At 38.5% G+C, this 18,547-nt stretch overlaps 1 protein-coding gene and 1 long non-coding RNA gene across 6 annotated transcripts in view; one reads left to right on the top strand and one right to left on the bottom strand.

Annotated features, from left to right (window-relative positions):
* COL4A4 (collagen type IV alpha 4 chain) overlaps positions 1–15,994 on the top strand; it is a 76,700-nt gene extending 60,706 nt beyond the window's left edge. For 3 of the 5 annotated variants that reach the window (XM_069792141.1, XM_069792139.1, XM_069792140.1), the window contains 5 exons: positions 3,224–3,295; positions 4,087–4,215; positions 6,066–6,173; positions 7,064–7,219; positions 7,861–8,219. In XM_069792141.1, coding sequence (XP_069648242.1) covers positions 3,224–3,295; positions 4,087–4,215; positions 6,066–6,173; positions 7,064–7,219; positions 7,861–8,084 — 689 coding nt within the window. In that variant the 3' untranslated portion in view covers positions 8,085–8,219. Of the gene's footprint in view, positions 1–3,223; positions 3,296–4,086; positions 4,216–6,065; positions 6,174–7,063; positions 7,220–7,860; positions 8,220–8,259; positions 8,269–9,148; positions 9,281–11,349; positions 11,467–12,207; positions 12,397–14,263; positions 14,551–15,167 lie in introns of those variants that run through there. The other 2 variants (XM_069792142.1, XM_069792138.1) reach the window with 2 other exon arrangements.
* Positions 1–18,547, bottom strand: part of LOC104316163 (uncharacterized) — a 59,182-nt gene that overhangs the window by 31,224 nt on the left and 9,411 nt on the right. The window contains exons 2-3 of the long non-coding RNA XR_011326163.1: positions 14,219–14,404; positions 12,189–12,359 (exon numbers count right to left, since the gene is read on the bottom strand). This is a non-coding gene — a long non-coding RNA (uncharacterized lncRNA). The remainder of the gene's footprint in view (positions 1–12,188; positions 12,360–14,218; positions 14,405–18,547) is intronic.

Raw genomic sequence — 18,547 nt, 5'->3', positions numbered from 1 at the left:
GTTATGTTTAGACTGAACAGCAGTTCATCTATACAGTTGTTTTTGTTGGAGAACATTATTAACTTATACTATACTCAGAATGATATATTGAAATTATAAGTTACATTAATATTTCATAAAGAAAGGTAATCAACTATGTACTTTGTATCCTCTCTCTGTTATCGTGTCCTTCATAACCAGTTCCTAGGCAGGAAGAATAGTATTAGTGACCCATATACAGAAATCACAGTAAAGTATCACCTGGGGCTATGAGAAAAGGTTAGAGAGGACAATAGATTCACTTTTTCAAATTCAGCCTAAGGAAAAATTGAGGTGGTTTCTTACAAACTACTGAAAATTTAAATAAAAAATGGAAACCGTTTATGATTACTTGCAGTAAATAAGTGGTGCTGATTTAAACTGTCATGACAGATTCCTTGCTGGTGCATAATCTGCAAGAGAACTGCAGTGACAGGAATGTCTAAATTGAGAGGGGTCAAAAAAACCAAAAAAGCACTCTTCTGATGAAAACTTCTTAGTAGCAGATGGACTCTTTCCTTCTTGTCGTAAGTGGTAAGACACTTCTTTTCTATATTGTGCAGAAGTTATCCCAAGTCCCGTGCAGGAAATACAATAAATTAACACATGCGCTGCAGAGGGAAAAGTTCAGTTCCAAATGGCAATTCGTTAGAGACCAAGTTGCCTGCTAAGCCTTAGGATTCTATATATTGCCAGCATAGTTGAAAACAAGGTTAACACCTTTGAAATTATACCCAGTAACAAAAACTGAATGGAATTTGTATTCCAATTCAGTTGGAGAATATAGGTCTTAATGCTATTTTCAATAATATTGTTGCTAGCATTAGAAGTGAAATGGTTAATTGGCTGTTCATAGCTAAGTACACGGCCTTGTTAGTCTAATTCCTTCCCATTTACATTAAATGTCTTGTGCCTGAAGAACTTTAAGATTAAAAAAAAATTAGTTAAACAGCATCTACCAAAGTATAATCACATTTTCTTTATTACAGAGATAGTTTTGCTAGTTAAGGGTTTAGTCTGGCAAGCCTTACTTGTTTGAGTAATCCTTGATGAAGTAAGTAATATTAAGAACATCAGCAGAATTACTTGTGTGAGTAGAAGCTGAATTGGGCTGTAAAATACAAAAACAGTGGTTCATAAATAGGTCAGCCAATTCAGCTGTACCTAGAAATATGGGACTATAGCAATCCAAAAATCTAGAATTACGAGAGCTGATATTATAATGGATTGTTGGCAAATGCGTCAGAAATTCCCTGGAAAGCAAGTAAACCAAGCTATCAATCTTAACTGAATGAGCTAAAGATCAAAAGAGTTTTAAATGGTGACCTAGGTGCCAAAAATAGTTAGGAATTCAGAATAATTTTAAAATACCACTGTTAAATTCCCCAAACTGGCATGCAACTCTTACATAAATTTGAAAATGGCAACATGCCCAAAGCACAAGGAGGCTACAGAAAGCATGACTGAAACTTAGAATGTCATGAAAAGTTAAAATGCAGTTAATTAAGAGCATAGAAGATATTACAGGTTGGATTACCAGTATCCCATAGTATAAAGGGGATTACATAGAGAGTATATTATCAATGTCTTGCAGGTTTTCAAACAATCGTCTGGATTTAAAATTTTTCCAGACCTGTGTTTGCTACAGGCTGCATTTTTTTTTCCTTTTCATTCCTTTCTTAAATTTTAACTAAAATAATTCAACAGTTTCTAAGAACAATACTACAGGATTATTATTTTTGGTGTGTCTATTAGAAAACTCTAGTGCCCTTTTATTTTAACTTTCTCATATGATCCATCTTTAAACTAAGGACCTTTAAATTTGGCAAGTGAAGCAGCTGATGAAGGGCATTTGCACTGCTGTTCCTACAGCAATTTGTCCTTACCAAATTTGACCAGCTTATAAAATTTAAAAAAATACATCAATTCTTATGTGCTTCAGTAGAGCAATAAATTCTCCCATGATTTGTGCTCTGGATATACAGCAGATTTGCATACTACAGGACATGCTGGGATCAAGCACAGGAACTGAAATAGAGAACTTATATCTTCTATGCCAGGAAGTAGCTAGACAGGGAAAAGGAGACAGAAAGATAATTTAGATTTGTGGAAAAAAAACACTGCAACTGGACTGGGAATCGTACATGGGAGGGAGAGGAACTGGTGGAGAAGGAAATTAGGCAAGGACAAGCAGCAAAGGTGGGCACTGACAGTATTGTTCAACTTCTTGATGATCAGTGTCCACTCTAATCTATCCCTCTCTGGAGCAAGAAGCATCCCAAGTCTATTCCTCTGTCTGAAACTTCTTTGAAACCTGTTACCAAATGACCCATCACAGTTTTGCCAAATCTGTTCCTATCACCAGGTGATAGGCTGCTGTCTGCATTTAACAAGTGTACATCTTCACACTTGATAATTTATCTGTACAACTTAGGAAACTATAAAGTGCTAATGACATGGAGATATTTTTACCCTCCACTGCAAACAACAAACATGATCTCAGCTTAATTAATCTTTAAAAAATGGATAAAAAAATGCCATCAGTGTTTTAGCACTTTTTAAAAAGTCACAGATTATAAAGCAAAAGTTATATCTGACTACCATGAACACTCAGCCTGTGATCTGGTCATCTAGTGAACATCACTTGTGACAAAGCTGCTCTATACTGTCATATGTCAGCATAGGTCTCAATTACAGATATGTTGTCTTCAGAGACTTTGTGCTGTTCAGTTTAAAGAATTTTTGTAATAGTGTAATGCAAAAAAGCATAGTTTTCTGTGTGAAATCTGCAGGGCCAGGGAAAAGAAGCCAGGTGAAAATTTAGCTTCTTAGGACTAGTTAATCACATGTAGCAGTAGTAGTCTAGCCATAGACATGAGGTTCACCATAGAGTAAATTTGCCCATACTGAGCTTCCTGCTGCTAGCTGCAGTATAGAAATACCTAAAGGATTAAAAGGTATGTTTTCTGATTGCTTTGATGTGAAACTATATTATTGCTATTTTCAAATTTTTCACATTTTCCTTTCCAAAAGGACTGCACTCAGGTACAATGTGATCTCATCTTCAGTTGCCAATAAGAATCAAATTCAGCAAATACCCTGTCTTGATCCAGAATGTGTTGTCAGAAAAAAAAAAAGGCATCATTTTTAACTGTAACTTCAAGGGATTATTGTGGCACCTAGTCATGCCTGTAATACCTCTCAGGTCTTCCTGGACTACCCGGACTGGATGGCTTGGATGGACTAAAAGGTCAAAAAGGTTCTCCAGGAGCTCCAGGTAAAGAAGGGAAATAGCTATGTGGAACATAAAATCTTCTCTTAAATGACTGAATGTGCAAGGAATTATGCATGTTATTTTGATATTTGCCTTGCCCAGAAGATATCATTAAGGCTCAGACTAAACTTTCAAACAGAATCTAAAGTATACCTAATGACAAACCTGCAGTTATTTGTAGGGAAAACTTTAAAACTTCCATTACTCATATAGTTTTGTTGGAACCTTTCAAGGCTGTTTATAAAATGAAAATTTTCAGTACAGATGATTCAAAGGAGAGCCAAGACTCCAGGATTTTTATATGTAAACGATAAAACTTAACAAATTAAATGGAGACATATGAAATCCCAGCCCCATTAAAGTCCATGGGAGTTGTGCCACAAAGTTAAGAGGAACCTGGATTTCGCTCATGCCGATCTATTTGCAACTTTTAAAAGGTGCTTTTGAAGCAGTATTAAAAAACAGTGCTCATCATCTATCTGGGGATTACAAATTTATGCTGATAGAAAATTAAATTTAGGACCATGCAATCAGTTTACATTTCAAGTTACGGACAATAATGACACCATATAAAATAAACCCTAAAGAGCATTAAAGCAAAGAGATTACTTTCTTTGAAAGGGATGAACTAGGTCCAGATTCAACAAAACTGTATCCAGCTTCCAAGAGAGAACCAGAAAAACAGCACTAGGCAACCCTTGCAAGGACGAACATCTGCAGCTGGTATTTCTATTCTGCACATCTGTATTTGTACTCAGTGTAAGCTTTATGTACATAATTGTTTTCCTATAAAGGTCAAAGTGAAACAGGGTCCCCAGGATACTCAGGAGAACTTGGACCAAAAGGAGACAGAGGTGAACCTGGATGGCCTGGTATTTCTATTCCAGGCCCCCCTGGAGAAAGGGGATTCCCAGGATTCCCAGGTAAGAAAGGGTGTTTTCCTTAGTGGTGCCCTGCAGAGTTGAAATTAAGCTCATACAGGTTCTTGCCCTGGTGAGTATGGACATTAATACATACCCAGAAGATTCTCTCCCTACAAACATTTCTGTTGCAGTAACATGCTGATGTTTCCTGAGTAGATACACAGACCCCAGTATTTCTTGTTTATTATGTTACAGGAGAGGAAAGAATGAGAATAGAAAATGATGGACTTGGACAGACCTAGGGAACTGCTAGGTGGAGTTGCCTCTTGGGAAGAAATTCCTGAAGAAAAAGAGTGCAGGAGATCTGGTAGTCACAGAAATACAATAAATCTATCAACTATTCTGATATAAATGCAAGATGGAACTGTATCACAAGATTGCTATGACTAAGAGCCTTGGTGATATAGGAGTTGCATAGAAATAGGAAAAAGCAAGTGTTTGAGGAAGGGCCACTAAGAAGGTTAAGAGATTGGAGCATCTGTCATATGAGGAGAGGCTGAGGGAGTGGAAATTGCTTAGCCTCCAGAACAGAAGGCTCAGGGAGGATTTTATCAATATGTGCAAGTACCTGATAGGAAGGACATGGAGACAAAGAGAGATGGTATCCAGTGACAGGACAAGAGGCAATGGGCACAAACTGACATACAGGAAATTCTACTTCAATACAAGGAAAAGTTTTAGTTTTCCTGTGAGGGTAATTGAATACGGGCAACAGGTTGCCCAGAGAAATTATGAAGTGTCCATCCTTGGAGGTACTCAAAACCCAGCTGGACAGAGCCCTAGGCAACCTGCTCTAGCTGACCCTGCTTTGAGGAGAGGGTTGGACTAGAAAGTCTCCAGAGGCCCATTGAAGCCTCAGCAATTCTGTGATTAGAAGTGACATTAGCTTTACTCTACCAAACCTTGCAGCTGTGTCACTTAAGAAAAATAGTGGAGGTGAATTCCTGTGAGGTGAATTATTCTAAGATGAAGACAGTCATTTTTCTCAATTCAGTTACTAGTTCATGAATTGGGGGAGTCAACAGAATGGTACTGTTGAGGAAAAAAAAAGAGAAAAAAGTTTAATTCCAAGATGTATTAACACTGCTTGACATGGGATGGGCAAAGCCTCTCATGACGTACTGTGTTCAGCTTGGACAAATTAGGGAGAACTCACTAGAGAGTAAATGGAAGGATGGGGTCGAAAACAAGACTGAAGAAACTAGATTTTTTTTTTGTAGAAAAGAGAAGGCAACAGAGCGCAACACACATGCTAACAAGCTGCGACTATTCAAAAGTGTTATGCAGAGGATAGTAACCTGTAACTCTTCCTGCCTGTCACATGTAAGGGCACTAATGTCTTATTTTGCAAATATCCAGATTACAAATTAGGAAAAAAATACATTTAAAGCTAGTAAGTTCATCTTGCTCACTGAGGTTTTTAGGAAATGGCTGAACTCACTTTTGCTAGGAACAATCTGTGAATACTTATCCTGTCCCAGGCAGAATGATGTCATAGTCCCCACTCATCTTACATTTTTACCATTTCTCCCATTGTTGGAATTCAGGAGAAGGCAGCTATTTGTGGCAATATGCCAATGTGTGATGATGCATTCTTTAGTTTAAGTATTTTTTATGGAAAGAATTAAAAATTTTAAAAAGATAACAAATATTTTCACTTCTACAAGATTTCTTCATTAGCCTAGTCACTGGTATGTTCAGTATACAAGTGAGAGCATACATTACTTCCATGACTTCACGTCAGTATTCTTTTAGTTAGTAACTCATTTCTGTAATCTAAAAAAAACCCTCAGATTTTGGTTTGGTTTAGTTGTTGTGGTTTTTTTTAATTGTAAAATGTGATCCCTTAGGTAGAAGAGGACCTGTTGGACCCACTGGACCTATGGGAAGATATCCTGATAGTGCTTCTCCTGGTCCTCCAGGTGATCAAGGACCACCTGGTTTAGATGGCATCAGAGGTATTAAAACCAAAAATACCAGATTTGATCATGTAAAAACCCCCTGAGGCTACTAGGAGTCACTGGGTTGCTGTCTGTCAAAAAAAGTATAAAAGTGCGTAAGGAACAAAGAAACCAATCAATACCTCAGTGAATACACAGAGAATTGAATACTGGATAGATCACCAGAGCAAGGATAAAATACAGATCTCCAGATTCAGTTTTCTGGCCTGTATGGTAATTCTGTACAAGTCCTGCTGCTACAACGTATCTCAGTTTCCGCAGAAGCAAATACAAATAAGATTACAGGCCTCTCTTCCTACCAGGAAGGATAAAACACATTGTCCAGAAGCCTGACAATGTTGGTAAACCCAGAAAAAGCTTTCCAATCTAAATCCAGCCCTGGGAAAGCTAAAGCTGGCAACTCTTTTCTAAGCATTTATGTAGACCTCACCTCTTTTACAAGCAGGTGTTGCCAAGGGAGCCAGTCCATTACTATAGATTCTGGTCCTCAAATGGAGCTCTTTCAAGTTGTTCTGATCCCTTACATTAAGTATTATCTGAACCCTTCCTTACCCAGTACAAAGACTTACTTCCTACTGGGAAACAGGGGATGGAGACTGGAAGGGTAAGCAGCACTATAATAAATATAGAGAAGTGTCTCAATGCATGTAATATTAACTTGCTGCCTTTTACTTGCACAGAATCTATATTGTTTTGGGAGTTATTCCTATTATTGTCTTCCTTACAATGCCTTGGATAAGGCTAATGTTAATATTTCCAAAAACATGCAAGGGCTGTCCTACATCCCAGGAAAAAAAACCCAAAAGCAAAAAAAAATAACGGAACATAGCTATTTTTAGATGTTTATGCTTTGTACATATATTAAGAATAAAGTTCTTTTACCATAGGTCAGCCTGGGAATCCTGGTCCTCCTGGAGAGACTATCTTTGTGCGAGGAGATCCAGGTGATACTGGTATTCGAGGGGCACCAGGTAATCCTGGGCAGCGAGGGCAACAAGGAGCCAGAGGTCTTCCAGGGAACCAAGGAAGAGGAGGCCCAAATGGTACGATCTGGGATGTTTTTAATAGCGTGTGCACTTACACCCAACCCTATGCAACTGAGCCTTGTGCACTGGGGATTGCCACTGGAGACTGAGCCAGACAGAAGGGGTAGGCTAGACATTTCTTAGCTCTGCCCTGTTACCTACAGATAAGATAGGGCTGGGGTAGAAGGTCAGAGTAGAGCCAGATTCACATGTACTGCTTCCAACAACTTGTTGGAAGACTCCCCTACCAACCTGAGAATGAGGCAGTAAAACTTTTGAGCCTGCCAGATAAAGCAAGCTCTGATCTGTCTGCAGGGGTCTTGAGAAGCTATGGAAGATGCAGATGTGTTTGAACTAACACAGTCTCACATCTGCCCCATATCAATAGCTTTGGGCTTTCAGCAGATTCTTCAGTTTGAAAACAGGGATCTAGATACTTCTTCCACACACTGTAGAGAAGTCCTATGTACACCAATCCCTTCCAATCTCTACAAAAAAGAAAAGTAAATTTTAATTCAAGACCAGGGAAGAAGAGGAGAATGTGCATTTCTTTCTGGAAGGCAACAGAGTTGAGCTGTCCCAAGTATTTTTTGTTACTCAAGCAGCCAGACCTTCTCGGAATGCAACTACATGTAACTGCACAACTGTTTTCTTTCCAGGTCCTATGGGAATCCATGGCCCACAGGGTCCACCTGGTGCTATAGGACAACCAGGAGACCAAGGTTTTCAAGGAAAACCTGGTCCCAGAGGTCCCACAGGTACTTACAAACCTGTTGCTCATTGTCACTCAACCGTAACCATGATCGTTCTATTAATATATAATCTTACTAACGTTTACTTGCATACAGACAATTTAAACAATCTCAGGAAAAAAACCAACTGAATTGATTTCTCATTTGAGTTGTGTAAAAATTTCTGAACTATGGATTTGTTTCTAGTGTCACCTCATGTAAGTTATTTCAGTTCTCATTCCATTTTCTTTAATTTACATGCCTGAAACTTGTTTCCACCTGCACCACAATGGCTGCAATCTGCTTTCCATTTTTCACATCCTTCAGGTTTTATAGGTAAGTTCATGACTATTGATTATTGCTCTTTTCATGTGGGCTTCCTTCTGTATAGATACATTCCATTCTTAGAAGGTGTTCTTGGCTTGGTTGCTAGGAATAGTAGATACTGCTACAACAACATAGTTCTAATAGATTTTTCACATAAATAGCTAGCACTTCCAAGCAGACCAATATCATGATAATGCTACATTGAGAAGTCTCATGCTGTGATGTCAATTAGACTTGTAAAACAGACTTGTTTCAAATTATCATTTTGGTTTTTGGTTGTCACATGAGATGCTTTCTAGCCAAAAACTTAGCAAAATCTTGAATCCTAACAGTGAATTACTACAAACACTGAACTCTTAATCTGACTAAATTGATCCGATTCTGATTTTGTTCCAAAATGCAAATAGCCAATACCTCCCAGTAACTTTCAATACATAAAATGTGGCCATTCTTTTTTTTATATTATTATAATTATTTTAAATGGATATTGTGGGTTAGCTTCTTCAGCCTGCTTATTGATGGCTTTGCAGCCACAGAGTAAGCAAAGTACTGTAATTCTTCACATGTGCTAAGGTGTTTGCAATGAAGTTGGGTAGACTTCAGGGTTTAACTCAAGTCAGGTTGGGGCACATTAAGACAGAAACTGTACACCAAATACTTAAAACACATCAGCTAGCATACACTTGTTAACACATACTTGCCATGTTGTTAATGCTGTGCTAAAAGACTAAGAGTAAAATTAAAAGCGGTGAGACTCAATAATTCAAGATTTTAAAATACTTAAAATATACACTTGAATACCAAAAGCAGCTAACAGTTATGTTGATTTTTCACATGGGAGCTATTAACCAATCTTCTGTCTAATTTACTTTCCTATTACACATTTCAGGTGACCCTGGTGAACCAGGAAAAATAGATGATTCGTGCCCTACAATCCCAGGGCTTCCCGGCGAAGCAGGGCAAAGAGGAGATGATGGCTCTGTAGGTTTACCAGGGCCAATAGGCCACCCTGGACCCCAAGGTAAGCTTGTGTTTTGAAAGCTTGGATGTCTATTTCAGCCATTTAGACAACAAGTTGAAAAGGCTCAGAGTGTCAGTGTTACTTCTTTATGTTTTACGCTGTCTCTTCCCCTTAAACACTTACTAACAGTCTCCAGAAACATGTAGTGGGCTGGTTAATGCTGAGGATGATGGATCAGTATAGCTGAACCAGGCTGCTTGAGCCTGCCTGCACTGCATTCCCTTTTCCTAGGCCAGGGAAGGCAAGAGCATCAGGCACTGTTGAGAAAAGAGTTCTTCAAACGATGTTTTTTCTTTTTGCTAACAAATGAAAAAGCAATGCCTCAAATCAGTCCTATGGTTTAGACAGTTTGGAGGATGTTAAAAATATACATGCTTTAAAATTTACCAATAATGCATCACAAAGCTCTAACCAAAGTCCTAAAAGGACACGGAAGGCAGAGAGGCAGCTACAATAGCACTTTTTATCTGTTAGAATGTGAAAAAGTTACCACAAAAGAAAACTGACCAAAGAGATGTTAATTTAAGAAGTGATGAAAGACTGAAACATTCTTCTGATACGTAAAAAGAAAACAACAGTGATGCTGGTACTGATCATTCCAATGGAGTGGCCATCTTCATAGAAATACAGCGTAGCATGTCTGTGTAGTGTATTCAGTTTGGGTTGTATCTAAATGTGGTGCCTTCAGTTTAGATAGTGGAATCCCTCATGTGGTTTTAGATATTCCCTACTTGGGAAACTGAAGTTTGTTGTCGTGGCTGCACTGGACATCCAATGTGTCCAGAGAGAAAATCCATTGTTTTCTCCCAGGAGATTCCCTGCAATAGTCATTCCCCTCATGAAAGTAAACACAAAGTGTTTCTGGGGTTGAACTGAGAATGGCTGTGTTGCCATTATATACAGTTTCTGTAAAACCAGATGATACAGTGATACATACCCGCACTGGTTTTATGAAAGAAACACCTAATAATGCTTTTCCTTTCATTAAGATAGCAGAATTCCAATCTTCTCCCGGGTTGAAAGGCAAACTGGAGGTTTTACTGGCAAAAGCAATGTATATTACTAAAACTTGAGTGTACTTGAGCTTTGCCAAAATAACTATGCAACCAACATTGAAAAGCTGCTAAATTGTTCTGACTGGTTTAGATTTTCTTAATGAATCTTAATGAATAAAAAGTAACATGGGGAAACTTTGAATGTCGTGAGACAACCTTGAATTACTCAGTCTGCAGGTTAAATAGCAAAATTTGCAGGGAATGAAACGCACACTGTTAATGAGAAACAACTGTGGTGCTAGAGAAACATACTCATCTGAAAACTGTTTTTTGCCAAAAGAGGAAAAACACTGCTGAGTGCAATAATACCTGACAAGTGTAACTTTGTTCAATTCAGATTATGTTTAAAGTAGCCAATGAACAGAACCATTCCTATCTGTGCCCTGCATATGAGACATATCTTTTACTGTCATGGCCATACCTCATTATCTGCTAAGGTATAAAAATGCATGTACATACAAGAAATATAAAAAGGTGAGGCCATCAGGAGCCTAAAAATGTCTTTACCCTTCCTCACTGGATGTAGTCCAATTCTGCAGTCCCTCCCTCTTCTCTAAGTACTCTAATACATGCATTACTTCACAGGAAATTCAGTACATGTTTAGAGGCTGCTGAGTTGGGTCCTAAAAGATGAAGGCCTGCCATAGGATGAGTTACAACTCATTACACTGTACAGATACTGATGGTAATTCTGCAAGAGGCTTGTCATGATAATGTCTGTTAGTGCTTTGATTTCAGCTGTAAATCGCACAAGTTCTGTAGAGAGGACATAAAACCTTATCAGCAGTTGCTGTTCCTGAAGTCGTGCCTCTGAGCTACCAATGTGGTCACAAGGTGAATAAGTTGTAAAGAGAATTCCCAGCAGAAAGCTGTTCTGCACCAGTTTGTCCTGAAGTGTCATTTCTTGGTGTCAGTTCTGCTGACCGGCCCTTTGCATGCTGTGCATGTTTGGACAACATATAACCTTTAAATGGAGCCATGTGAAGGGAAAGTGCATACTTTGTATTTATCTAGGAAGAAAAGGTGAAGAAGGGTCATGTGGCCTGCCAGGTCAAGATGGCTTACCTGGGGCACCTGGACCACCAGGTGACCAAGGGAATATAGGAGAGCAAGGATACACTGGGCCACAAGGTAAGAATGGAACATGACTTCGGGGAGAGATGTGGGGGATGATGTATAGACTTAAGTTTTCTCTCTTCTCCCCACCAAGTGCATACATAGGTACGTCCACCTCTAGCCTGAGATACCGTGACACTTCCTTCCCCCCCTTTCAATTCAAGCACTGATAGTGACATTTGTGAATGATTTCATAACACATAAAAAGACCTATTGGAAGAAAATTTATCTCGGCATCCATTATTAACCAGAAAGGCAATTAACCACACATGCTTAAACACCATATATCAATAGGTATGCATTTCTGAGTCAGCACTAATGGTGCAACTGTCTGTGAGTAATTAAAATTGTATTTTAACTGTGACTGCTGTTTAATAAATTAATGGTTTGATACATATGTGAGGAAAGGGCATTGACTGCAGGGATTCAAATTCAGTCCAGACAAATCATTCTAGTGTGTAAGTCTGGGAAATCATTGCCCACCTCAGTTCATTCCTTAATCCATACAGCACAGGACAGAGGTACAATAGAAAAGCCAACTGTCAGGCATTCAGTGGCAATCTAGTTCATTTCTCGCCCATAAGAAGGATAACGTGTGTCTACTGGTGTCTTTATTGCCCATGACAACCTGTGAAGTTGTATTACCTTCAGTCAGGAACCCCTTACTGAACACTTAAATACAGTAAAAGATAAAAGTTCACAGTAGCTATGTGTTCATACAAGTAAATTTCTTTTACCTTTTCTCCAATGTGTAAGGTCCACCTGGCCAGACTGGTATCCCAGGACCACCAGGCCCCCATATTAGATCTGCAAGTGGATTCTTGCTTGTCCTTCATAGTCAGTCAGACAGAGAACCACTCTGTCCACAGGGGATGCCAAAATTATGGACTGGCTATAGTCTGCTATACCTAGAAGGACAAGAGAAAGCTCATAATCAAGATCTTGGTAGGTATTGTCATACGTAATTGCTCTCCAGTTAAGGTCTAATATGGTGTGATCTATACAATGAAAGACAAGTCAAATGGAGCACACTATAGAATCATAAATTACTTATTTTCTACAGACTCAAAACTAATTTACACTGATTATAATGAACTTGATTATGCTGCCCTATTATGTGACCCATTTAAAATAGCTTTATGCTTGTATGCAGTTGAACGAAAAAAAAGCATTTCTACCTCTAAGTAATTTTGAATAGAAGTTGGAGAGATGAGTGGTTTATTTCACTCATCCTGGCTAGTCATTTTGGGATGTCTTTGAACTTACTGGAGACATTTTCCTAGGAAAAATCCTAGGAGATTCCTAGGAATCTCATTTGGCCACTCTGAAATAACTCCCTGCAGGATCTGCTCCTTTTTACTGTAGAGACAGCTTGGGAAAAAGATCTAGTTAAGTTCGGTCGTTACAGTTGGGTAATATAAATAAGCTTTACAAATAAAATTATGCATCGTGTGTATAGCAGAATTGTGTGCTTTAAGAGTCAGAAGCTAATATTTTTTGCAAAAGACAGAGTCAAATTTCTCCCAAGGACAGCTCCTTTTGGTGTCTTGGGTCATTTCTTCTACATCTTCTACAGTTCTAACTAAAATTAGCTGTCTAAATAAGCTGCCTGACTTGCAGCCTGAGAAATTGATTGGCGGCAGTTTGCACAGAAGAAATTCCCTAAATTCTTGTTGACTTGTTATACAAGAGGCAGAGAAGTCTCCTAGGAGGAAAGATCAAGGACCTAATAAGCTGGACAAAAAAAGAAGTGTTTAAAAGAGCAATAAAAAGAGATATTTTTAGTACAGCAGTGTTGTTTTGAAATGTTTTCACTATTGTGTGTTTGGCATTCCCCAGGAGAGCCAGTTGGTAACAGAATGCCTTAGAACAGCAGTGAAAGTAAGATTCAAAAGAAAATAAAGTCCTCGCTTCCTGTGAGCAGTGTGTTCTTTTTGCAGGCATCTTCCTTACTCAGGCTACTCCAGATTCTTTATTAGTACTGGAACAGAGTATTATCAGTGATAAACAAAACTGGCTTCTGTAGAGAAATGTCACATATCTTGAAAGAAGGCATTAGGGTTTGGGGGCATTAGAGAAATATACATCACACACAAAGTTCAAGGCAGAACATATATGCAGTGATTATTATTGTTAACTACATAGGTCATCATGAAACCATTCCAAATTCAGTTCTGGAAGAACTTCACTTCTGCAGTATGCTGAAGTATGCACTAGTTGCTTCTTAATTCCCACTGATGTCTGCCTGATGAGAATTTTGCAGGATTGGCTCTGCAAAATCCCTCAATCCTTTTATTTCACTTTGAGAGTCTGTGAAACCTTTCTGGAAGGCAATAGAACAGCTGCTGAGATTTCAGCTTAATGCACTGGTAGCAATGGTTTGTCATACTTAACAAAAATTTTCTATTTATCAGCATTGGCATTTGGTTTCTCACTGCTCCTACGAGTTTGTAAATAGCTAATCTCCTTTTAAATCAGCCGCCACCTCTTGCCCAATTTATTTTTCAGTGTTGGCACAGCTAAGAAATTTGTTATCATAACTGCTTCCCATGGTGACAAAATACATCATGTTTAAATACTGGATTGTGATACAATTAAATATTATTGGCCAAAGGAAAATACTTATTGGTAAAAAAAGTTTCTGTTTTCAATATAATTAGCCATTTTGGTAAAGAGCCTGAGAGGTTTAAGATCTGTGAATTACATAACTCCTGTTAAGATACATAGTTTTGCAGCAACATTGCCCAGAATACTATTTTCAACTTACCTAGAAAGAAGTGGAGTAATTTTCATAATTTGTTATTATTTTCAGGTCTGGCAGGATCTTGTCTTCCTGTGTTTAATACCATGCCCTTTGCTTACTGTAATATCAACCAAGTTTGTTACTATGCCAGTCGAAATGATAAGTCTTACTGGTTGTCAAGCGCTGCTCCTTTACCAATGATGCCACTTTCTGAAGAAGAAATACAACCATATATAAGCAGATGTGCTGTATGTGAGGCCCCAGCCCAAGCGGTAGCAGTTCACAGCCAAGATCAGTCAATTCCTCCCTGCCCAATGAACTGGAGGAGTCTTTGGATAGGATATTCTTTTTTGATGGTAAGCATCTGGGCACATGATCATATATGTAAATTTCTTTCATACAGCGTGTGTGTTCTAAAGGTTCAAAGATTTTTAGCTCTGAAAAGTAAACTATCCAATGTCTAGCAAACATTAAAAAGGAAAATTCAGAAAAAGAACCAAGATGCGGGTTAGTTCCAAATTGCAGAAGCTGGCTGTAGCTATATATACTGAAGTCATAGCCTTAAGCTACACATTTCTTAAAATTGCAAAGATTTTGCTTGCTTGTCTTTAATAAACAATGGGATTTTCGTGTACAAAGACACACTTCAGAATAAGAGGTCCAGGTCTTTCTAATGCCATCTTCTAAGTTACATTTGCATCAGTTTAAACAACAGCATCATTTAGAATTGACCCGGATTACTTTTTTCTTCAGTTTGACAAATACCAGAAAAGTAAGTGAGCTGGCTCTAGACTTTTGAGATTAACTCATTACAGAGCAAATTAAGATTTTTCTCCAGCAAAGGAAACATACTCCAACCTAAGATCACCAAAAATAGTACAGTTATAAGCAAATAAAGTCAGAAAAAGACATATTAACATAATTTACCTATTTTTCATGCACAGTTATCAAGTTCTTTCACTGTTTTTTCCAGCACACTGGATCTGGTGATCAGGGTGGTGGACAGTCCCTTATGTCACCTGGAAGTTGCCTAGAAGACTTCAGATCAGCACCATTCATTGAATGCCAGGGTCAGCGGGGAACATGTCAATTTTTTGCTAATGAATACAGTTTCTGGCTAACAACTGTGATGCCTGAATTGCAGTTTGCATCAGCCCCCCTGTCAGGAACTCTTAAAGAAGGACAAGAGCAGAGGAAAAAAATCAGTAGATGCCAGGTATGCCTGAAGCATGGCTAACAAGCCAAACAAAAACGAACAGCTAGAGTGAGACTTGCGTAAGGATGAACAACATGCTAAAGGTTTAAACAGGATTTAATATTTTAATATATTTGAAAGTGTTCAGCACTGTTCTTTTTGTTTGAATGGATATATAAGACTGAAAGATGAAAGATCTGTTAAGCCTCATCCACCCATTACACACATCTACAGGTAGTAAAATCTAGTGTAAGTGACCTAATTCAAAAGAATGAAACTCTCACATTGGAGTCCACTGCCATAATACACAGGTAACAAGGTGAGCTTGGAGGGTTGAATCAAGTCAGGAATACCAAGGGAACCATACTGTTGTGCAAGACAATGGATTTCCTGTTAGAAATGGCATTTACAACAGGAAGAGTATGTGCATTTGTATGGCATATTATAAATATTTATCCTTATAGATACAGACGTGCAAACATACAAATGTCTTAAAGCCCTAAAGTTGAATTTTCCAAACTAAAGAAACTTTCACATGCTGTTTCTGAGGGAAGGGGAGAATGTAACTGTTAAACATCATAACAAAAACAATGAAGATCAAAGTCTTTTACCTTTGCAGTACTGAATCAAACTGTTAATTGCGCGTTCGTAAGCAACAAAAAGTTGTAAATCCATTTAACAGCAGATTATGTGAGAAAATAAAATTAGCTGAGATAACGAATCCTTAAAAAGCTATATTTATATTTGCAATTAATTTCTAAGAGCAGTTAAATTAAATTATTAAGCTCCAATCCAAGTAACTGAAGAAACAAAACAGTTTCTAGTATTACTTGAAAAGAAATAGTAGCATGCTGATAAAATGGGTGAACTTACCTGAGTGATGAATGTAAGAAGCATTAGGACAATTGCCTAAACTTGAAGCTAATAAATTTTGTTCAATTTTTGCTTCTTTGTTTGTAAATACACCACCAAAAAAAAAGAACCATCACCTTTAAGATCCTTAAGGAATCATAGCTCTAGAGATGCTTTTTATTTTTTAAAGCACTGATTGTTAAAATGTTTGTAAGCTAAAGCACTCATCACCTTTTGAAAAAGTTAAAACACATTTATACCTCCTTCATTCAGCTATAAAACCAGAACTATTAAATGCATATTTGAATCATGGTGAAACTACTGAAAACAGATTGCAAATGGAGAATTCATCATGTGCAGAAGGGCCACAAATGCTGCTTTTACCACTTAAATAAGCTACATTTTACTAGAATGGAATAAAATGGTTTTTTTCCAGCACTTTTCATTTCGATTTGTGTTCACTAAGAGAGGTGCCCCCAGCAAAAGGATTTTCAAGGAAACTGAGATCCACATCCAAGAGTCCTAATTCAAAGAAAACTCCTTCTGAAGTACTCCATCACAAGTAAAACAGGCTGATCAGCCAATTTAAAAATTGGATACACAAACTCAAAGAGCAGAAAAGACAGACATTCCAGTCTCAGCCAGAGGAAAATAAAATAGTCAGAGAGTAAGTCCATTCAAGTGTAAATACATCAGACTGTGCAACTTCCTTCTGACAAAACCAGCCAAACGTAAGGCATTTGTCAGAAATATTGTACTAATTCAAAATGAAATTGCAGATAAATTGGTTAATATTACAAAGCAAATAAGACAGACCAAAGTATAAAGCAGCATATGCTTTAATTCTGCAATCATTTGTCCAGTGACTATAAGTAGAAAAATAATAGGTAAATTATTCATAGGGGACCTAATTATGAAGTTATGTGTGAAAAGGAACAGCTGAAACTGTTCATGAGTAAAAGCACTCCTAAAGGCAATGGCCTTGTGCTAGTCCTGTAGTCCAAATTACCCTTACTGTTGCGTTCAAGAGCTTTGGATCTTGTGTAGGCCCAGTAAAGAAGTGAATTTTATCCTAAACAGCAAGCAGGGTATTAATAGCAACACAGAAGATGATGCTGGCTACACTCAGAGGTCACTGGAATTAGAGCCATTTGGGGTGAACCACCCTGGAATTAAATTCAGAACCTCTGACTTACAATGACGCTTGCCCATCGCCCTAGCAAACCATGGCATCTATATGGCTAGGAAGCAGGGAAGATGCCTGGCTCTAACTCACGGCAAATCCTCAGGGTGGTCGTCAGATTATTGTCTCTCCTTCACATCCCTCCGCATCAGGATTTCTGGAAGATAACTAGTGGAAGAAAAATACTGCAAAGCCCAAGCCCTGACCTGCTGTTAAGAAATGTGGCCATTTTTGCTTTATCTGCTGTTTTTTATAAGATGAGGAAAGAGATGCACAGGCCTAATACTGAGAATGTCTTTTGAACCGAATTTCATCTTTTGCTGCATACAGAGCATGTCAAAAGGGAGAGAGTAAAGCAAAACTGAAAACAGGTATCACTCATTTTATCACAGTGGTGCTGTATTGTAAAAATGGTATTTTTAAAGCATACTTTAAATTCATTTGTGTACAGTAGTATTTCTAGATCTGAAGTCCACAATTCACGTGCTAAATAAAAACAGGTATCTGAATGAGATAACAGAAAAGATGCCTAAATGCCAAACAGAGAAGGGGTTTAGCTGGGGCCTGCAAGCAGACCCAAACTGGCAACTTCCTGCAAGTGCACCTGCCATGGGCCAGACCTGCTGCTCCAAGTCCCCAGCTTGTCACATGCCATCATATCAGCAACATCCCATGCCCAGGAGCTGTTGGAACTCCTGTGGTGAGTTGGCCCTGGCTGACAGCCAAGCACCTACCCAGCTGCCTCCCTTGCCCCAAGCAGGACAGGAGAGAAAACAGGAGGAAAAAGAGCAAGAAAACTCATGGGTCAAAATATAAACAGGGAAATCACTTACCAAGTACTGTTGTGGGCTAAACAGACTCAACTCACAGAATTTAACTTAGCATAAATATTTAATTATTGATTCAGGTTTTGGGAAACAAGTTGACAAGCCTTAAAATACCTTTCCTCCCAATTTCCCAGGCTCAGCTTTACTCCAGACTCCTCTCTGCCCCCTTGTTATTGCTGCAGGTTACGCTTGGTCTCTTCAATGAGGCAAGAGGTGGCGCGAAGCTTGGGGCGGGGGGGGTGGGACACGACTGGGTTCCAGGTACAAAGCGGTTTCTCTGTGCTGCACCTTCCTTC

The sequence above is a fragment of the Haliaeetus albicilla genome, chromosome 9 (genome assembly GCF_947461875.1).
Source record: "Haliaeetus albicilla chromosome 9, bHalAlb1.1, whole genome shotgun sequence".
Taxonomy (NCBI): Eukaryota; Metazoa; Chordata; class Aves; order Accipitriformes; family Accipitridae; genus Haliaeetus; species Haliaeetus albicilla.
This window is presented reverse-complemented; position numbering and strand designations above follow the sequence as displayed.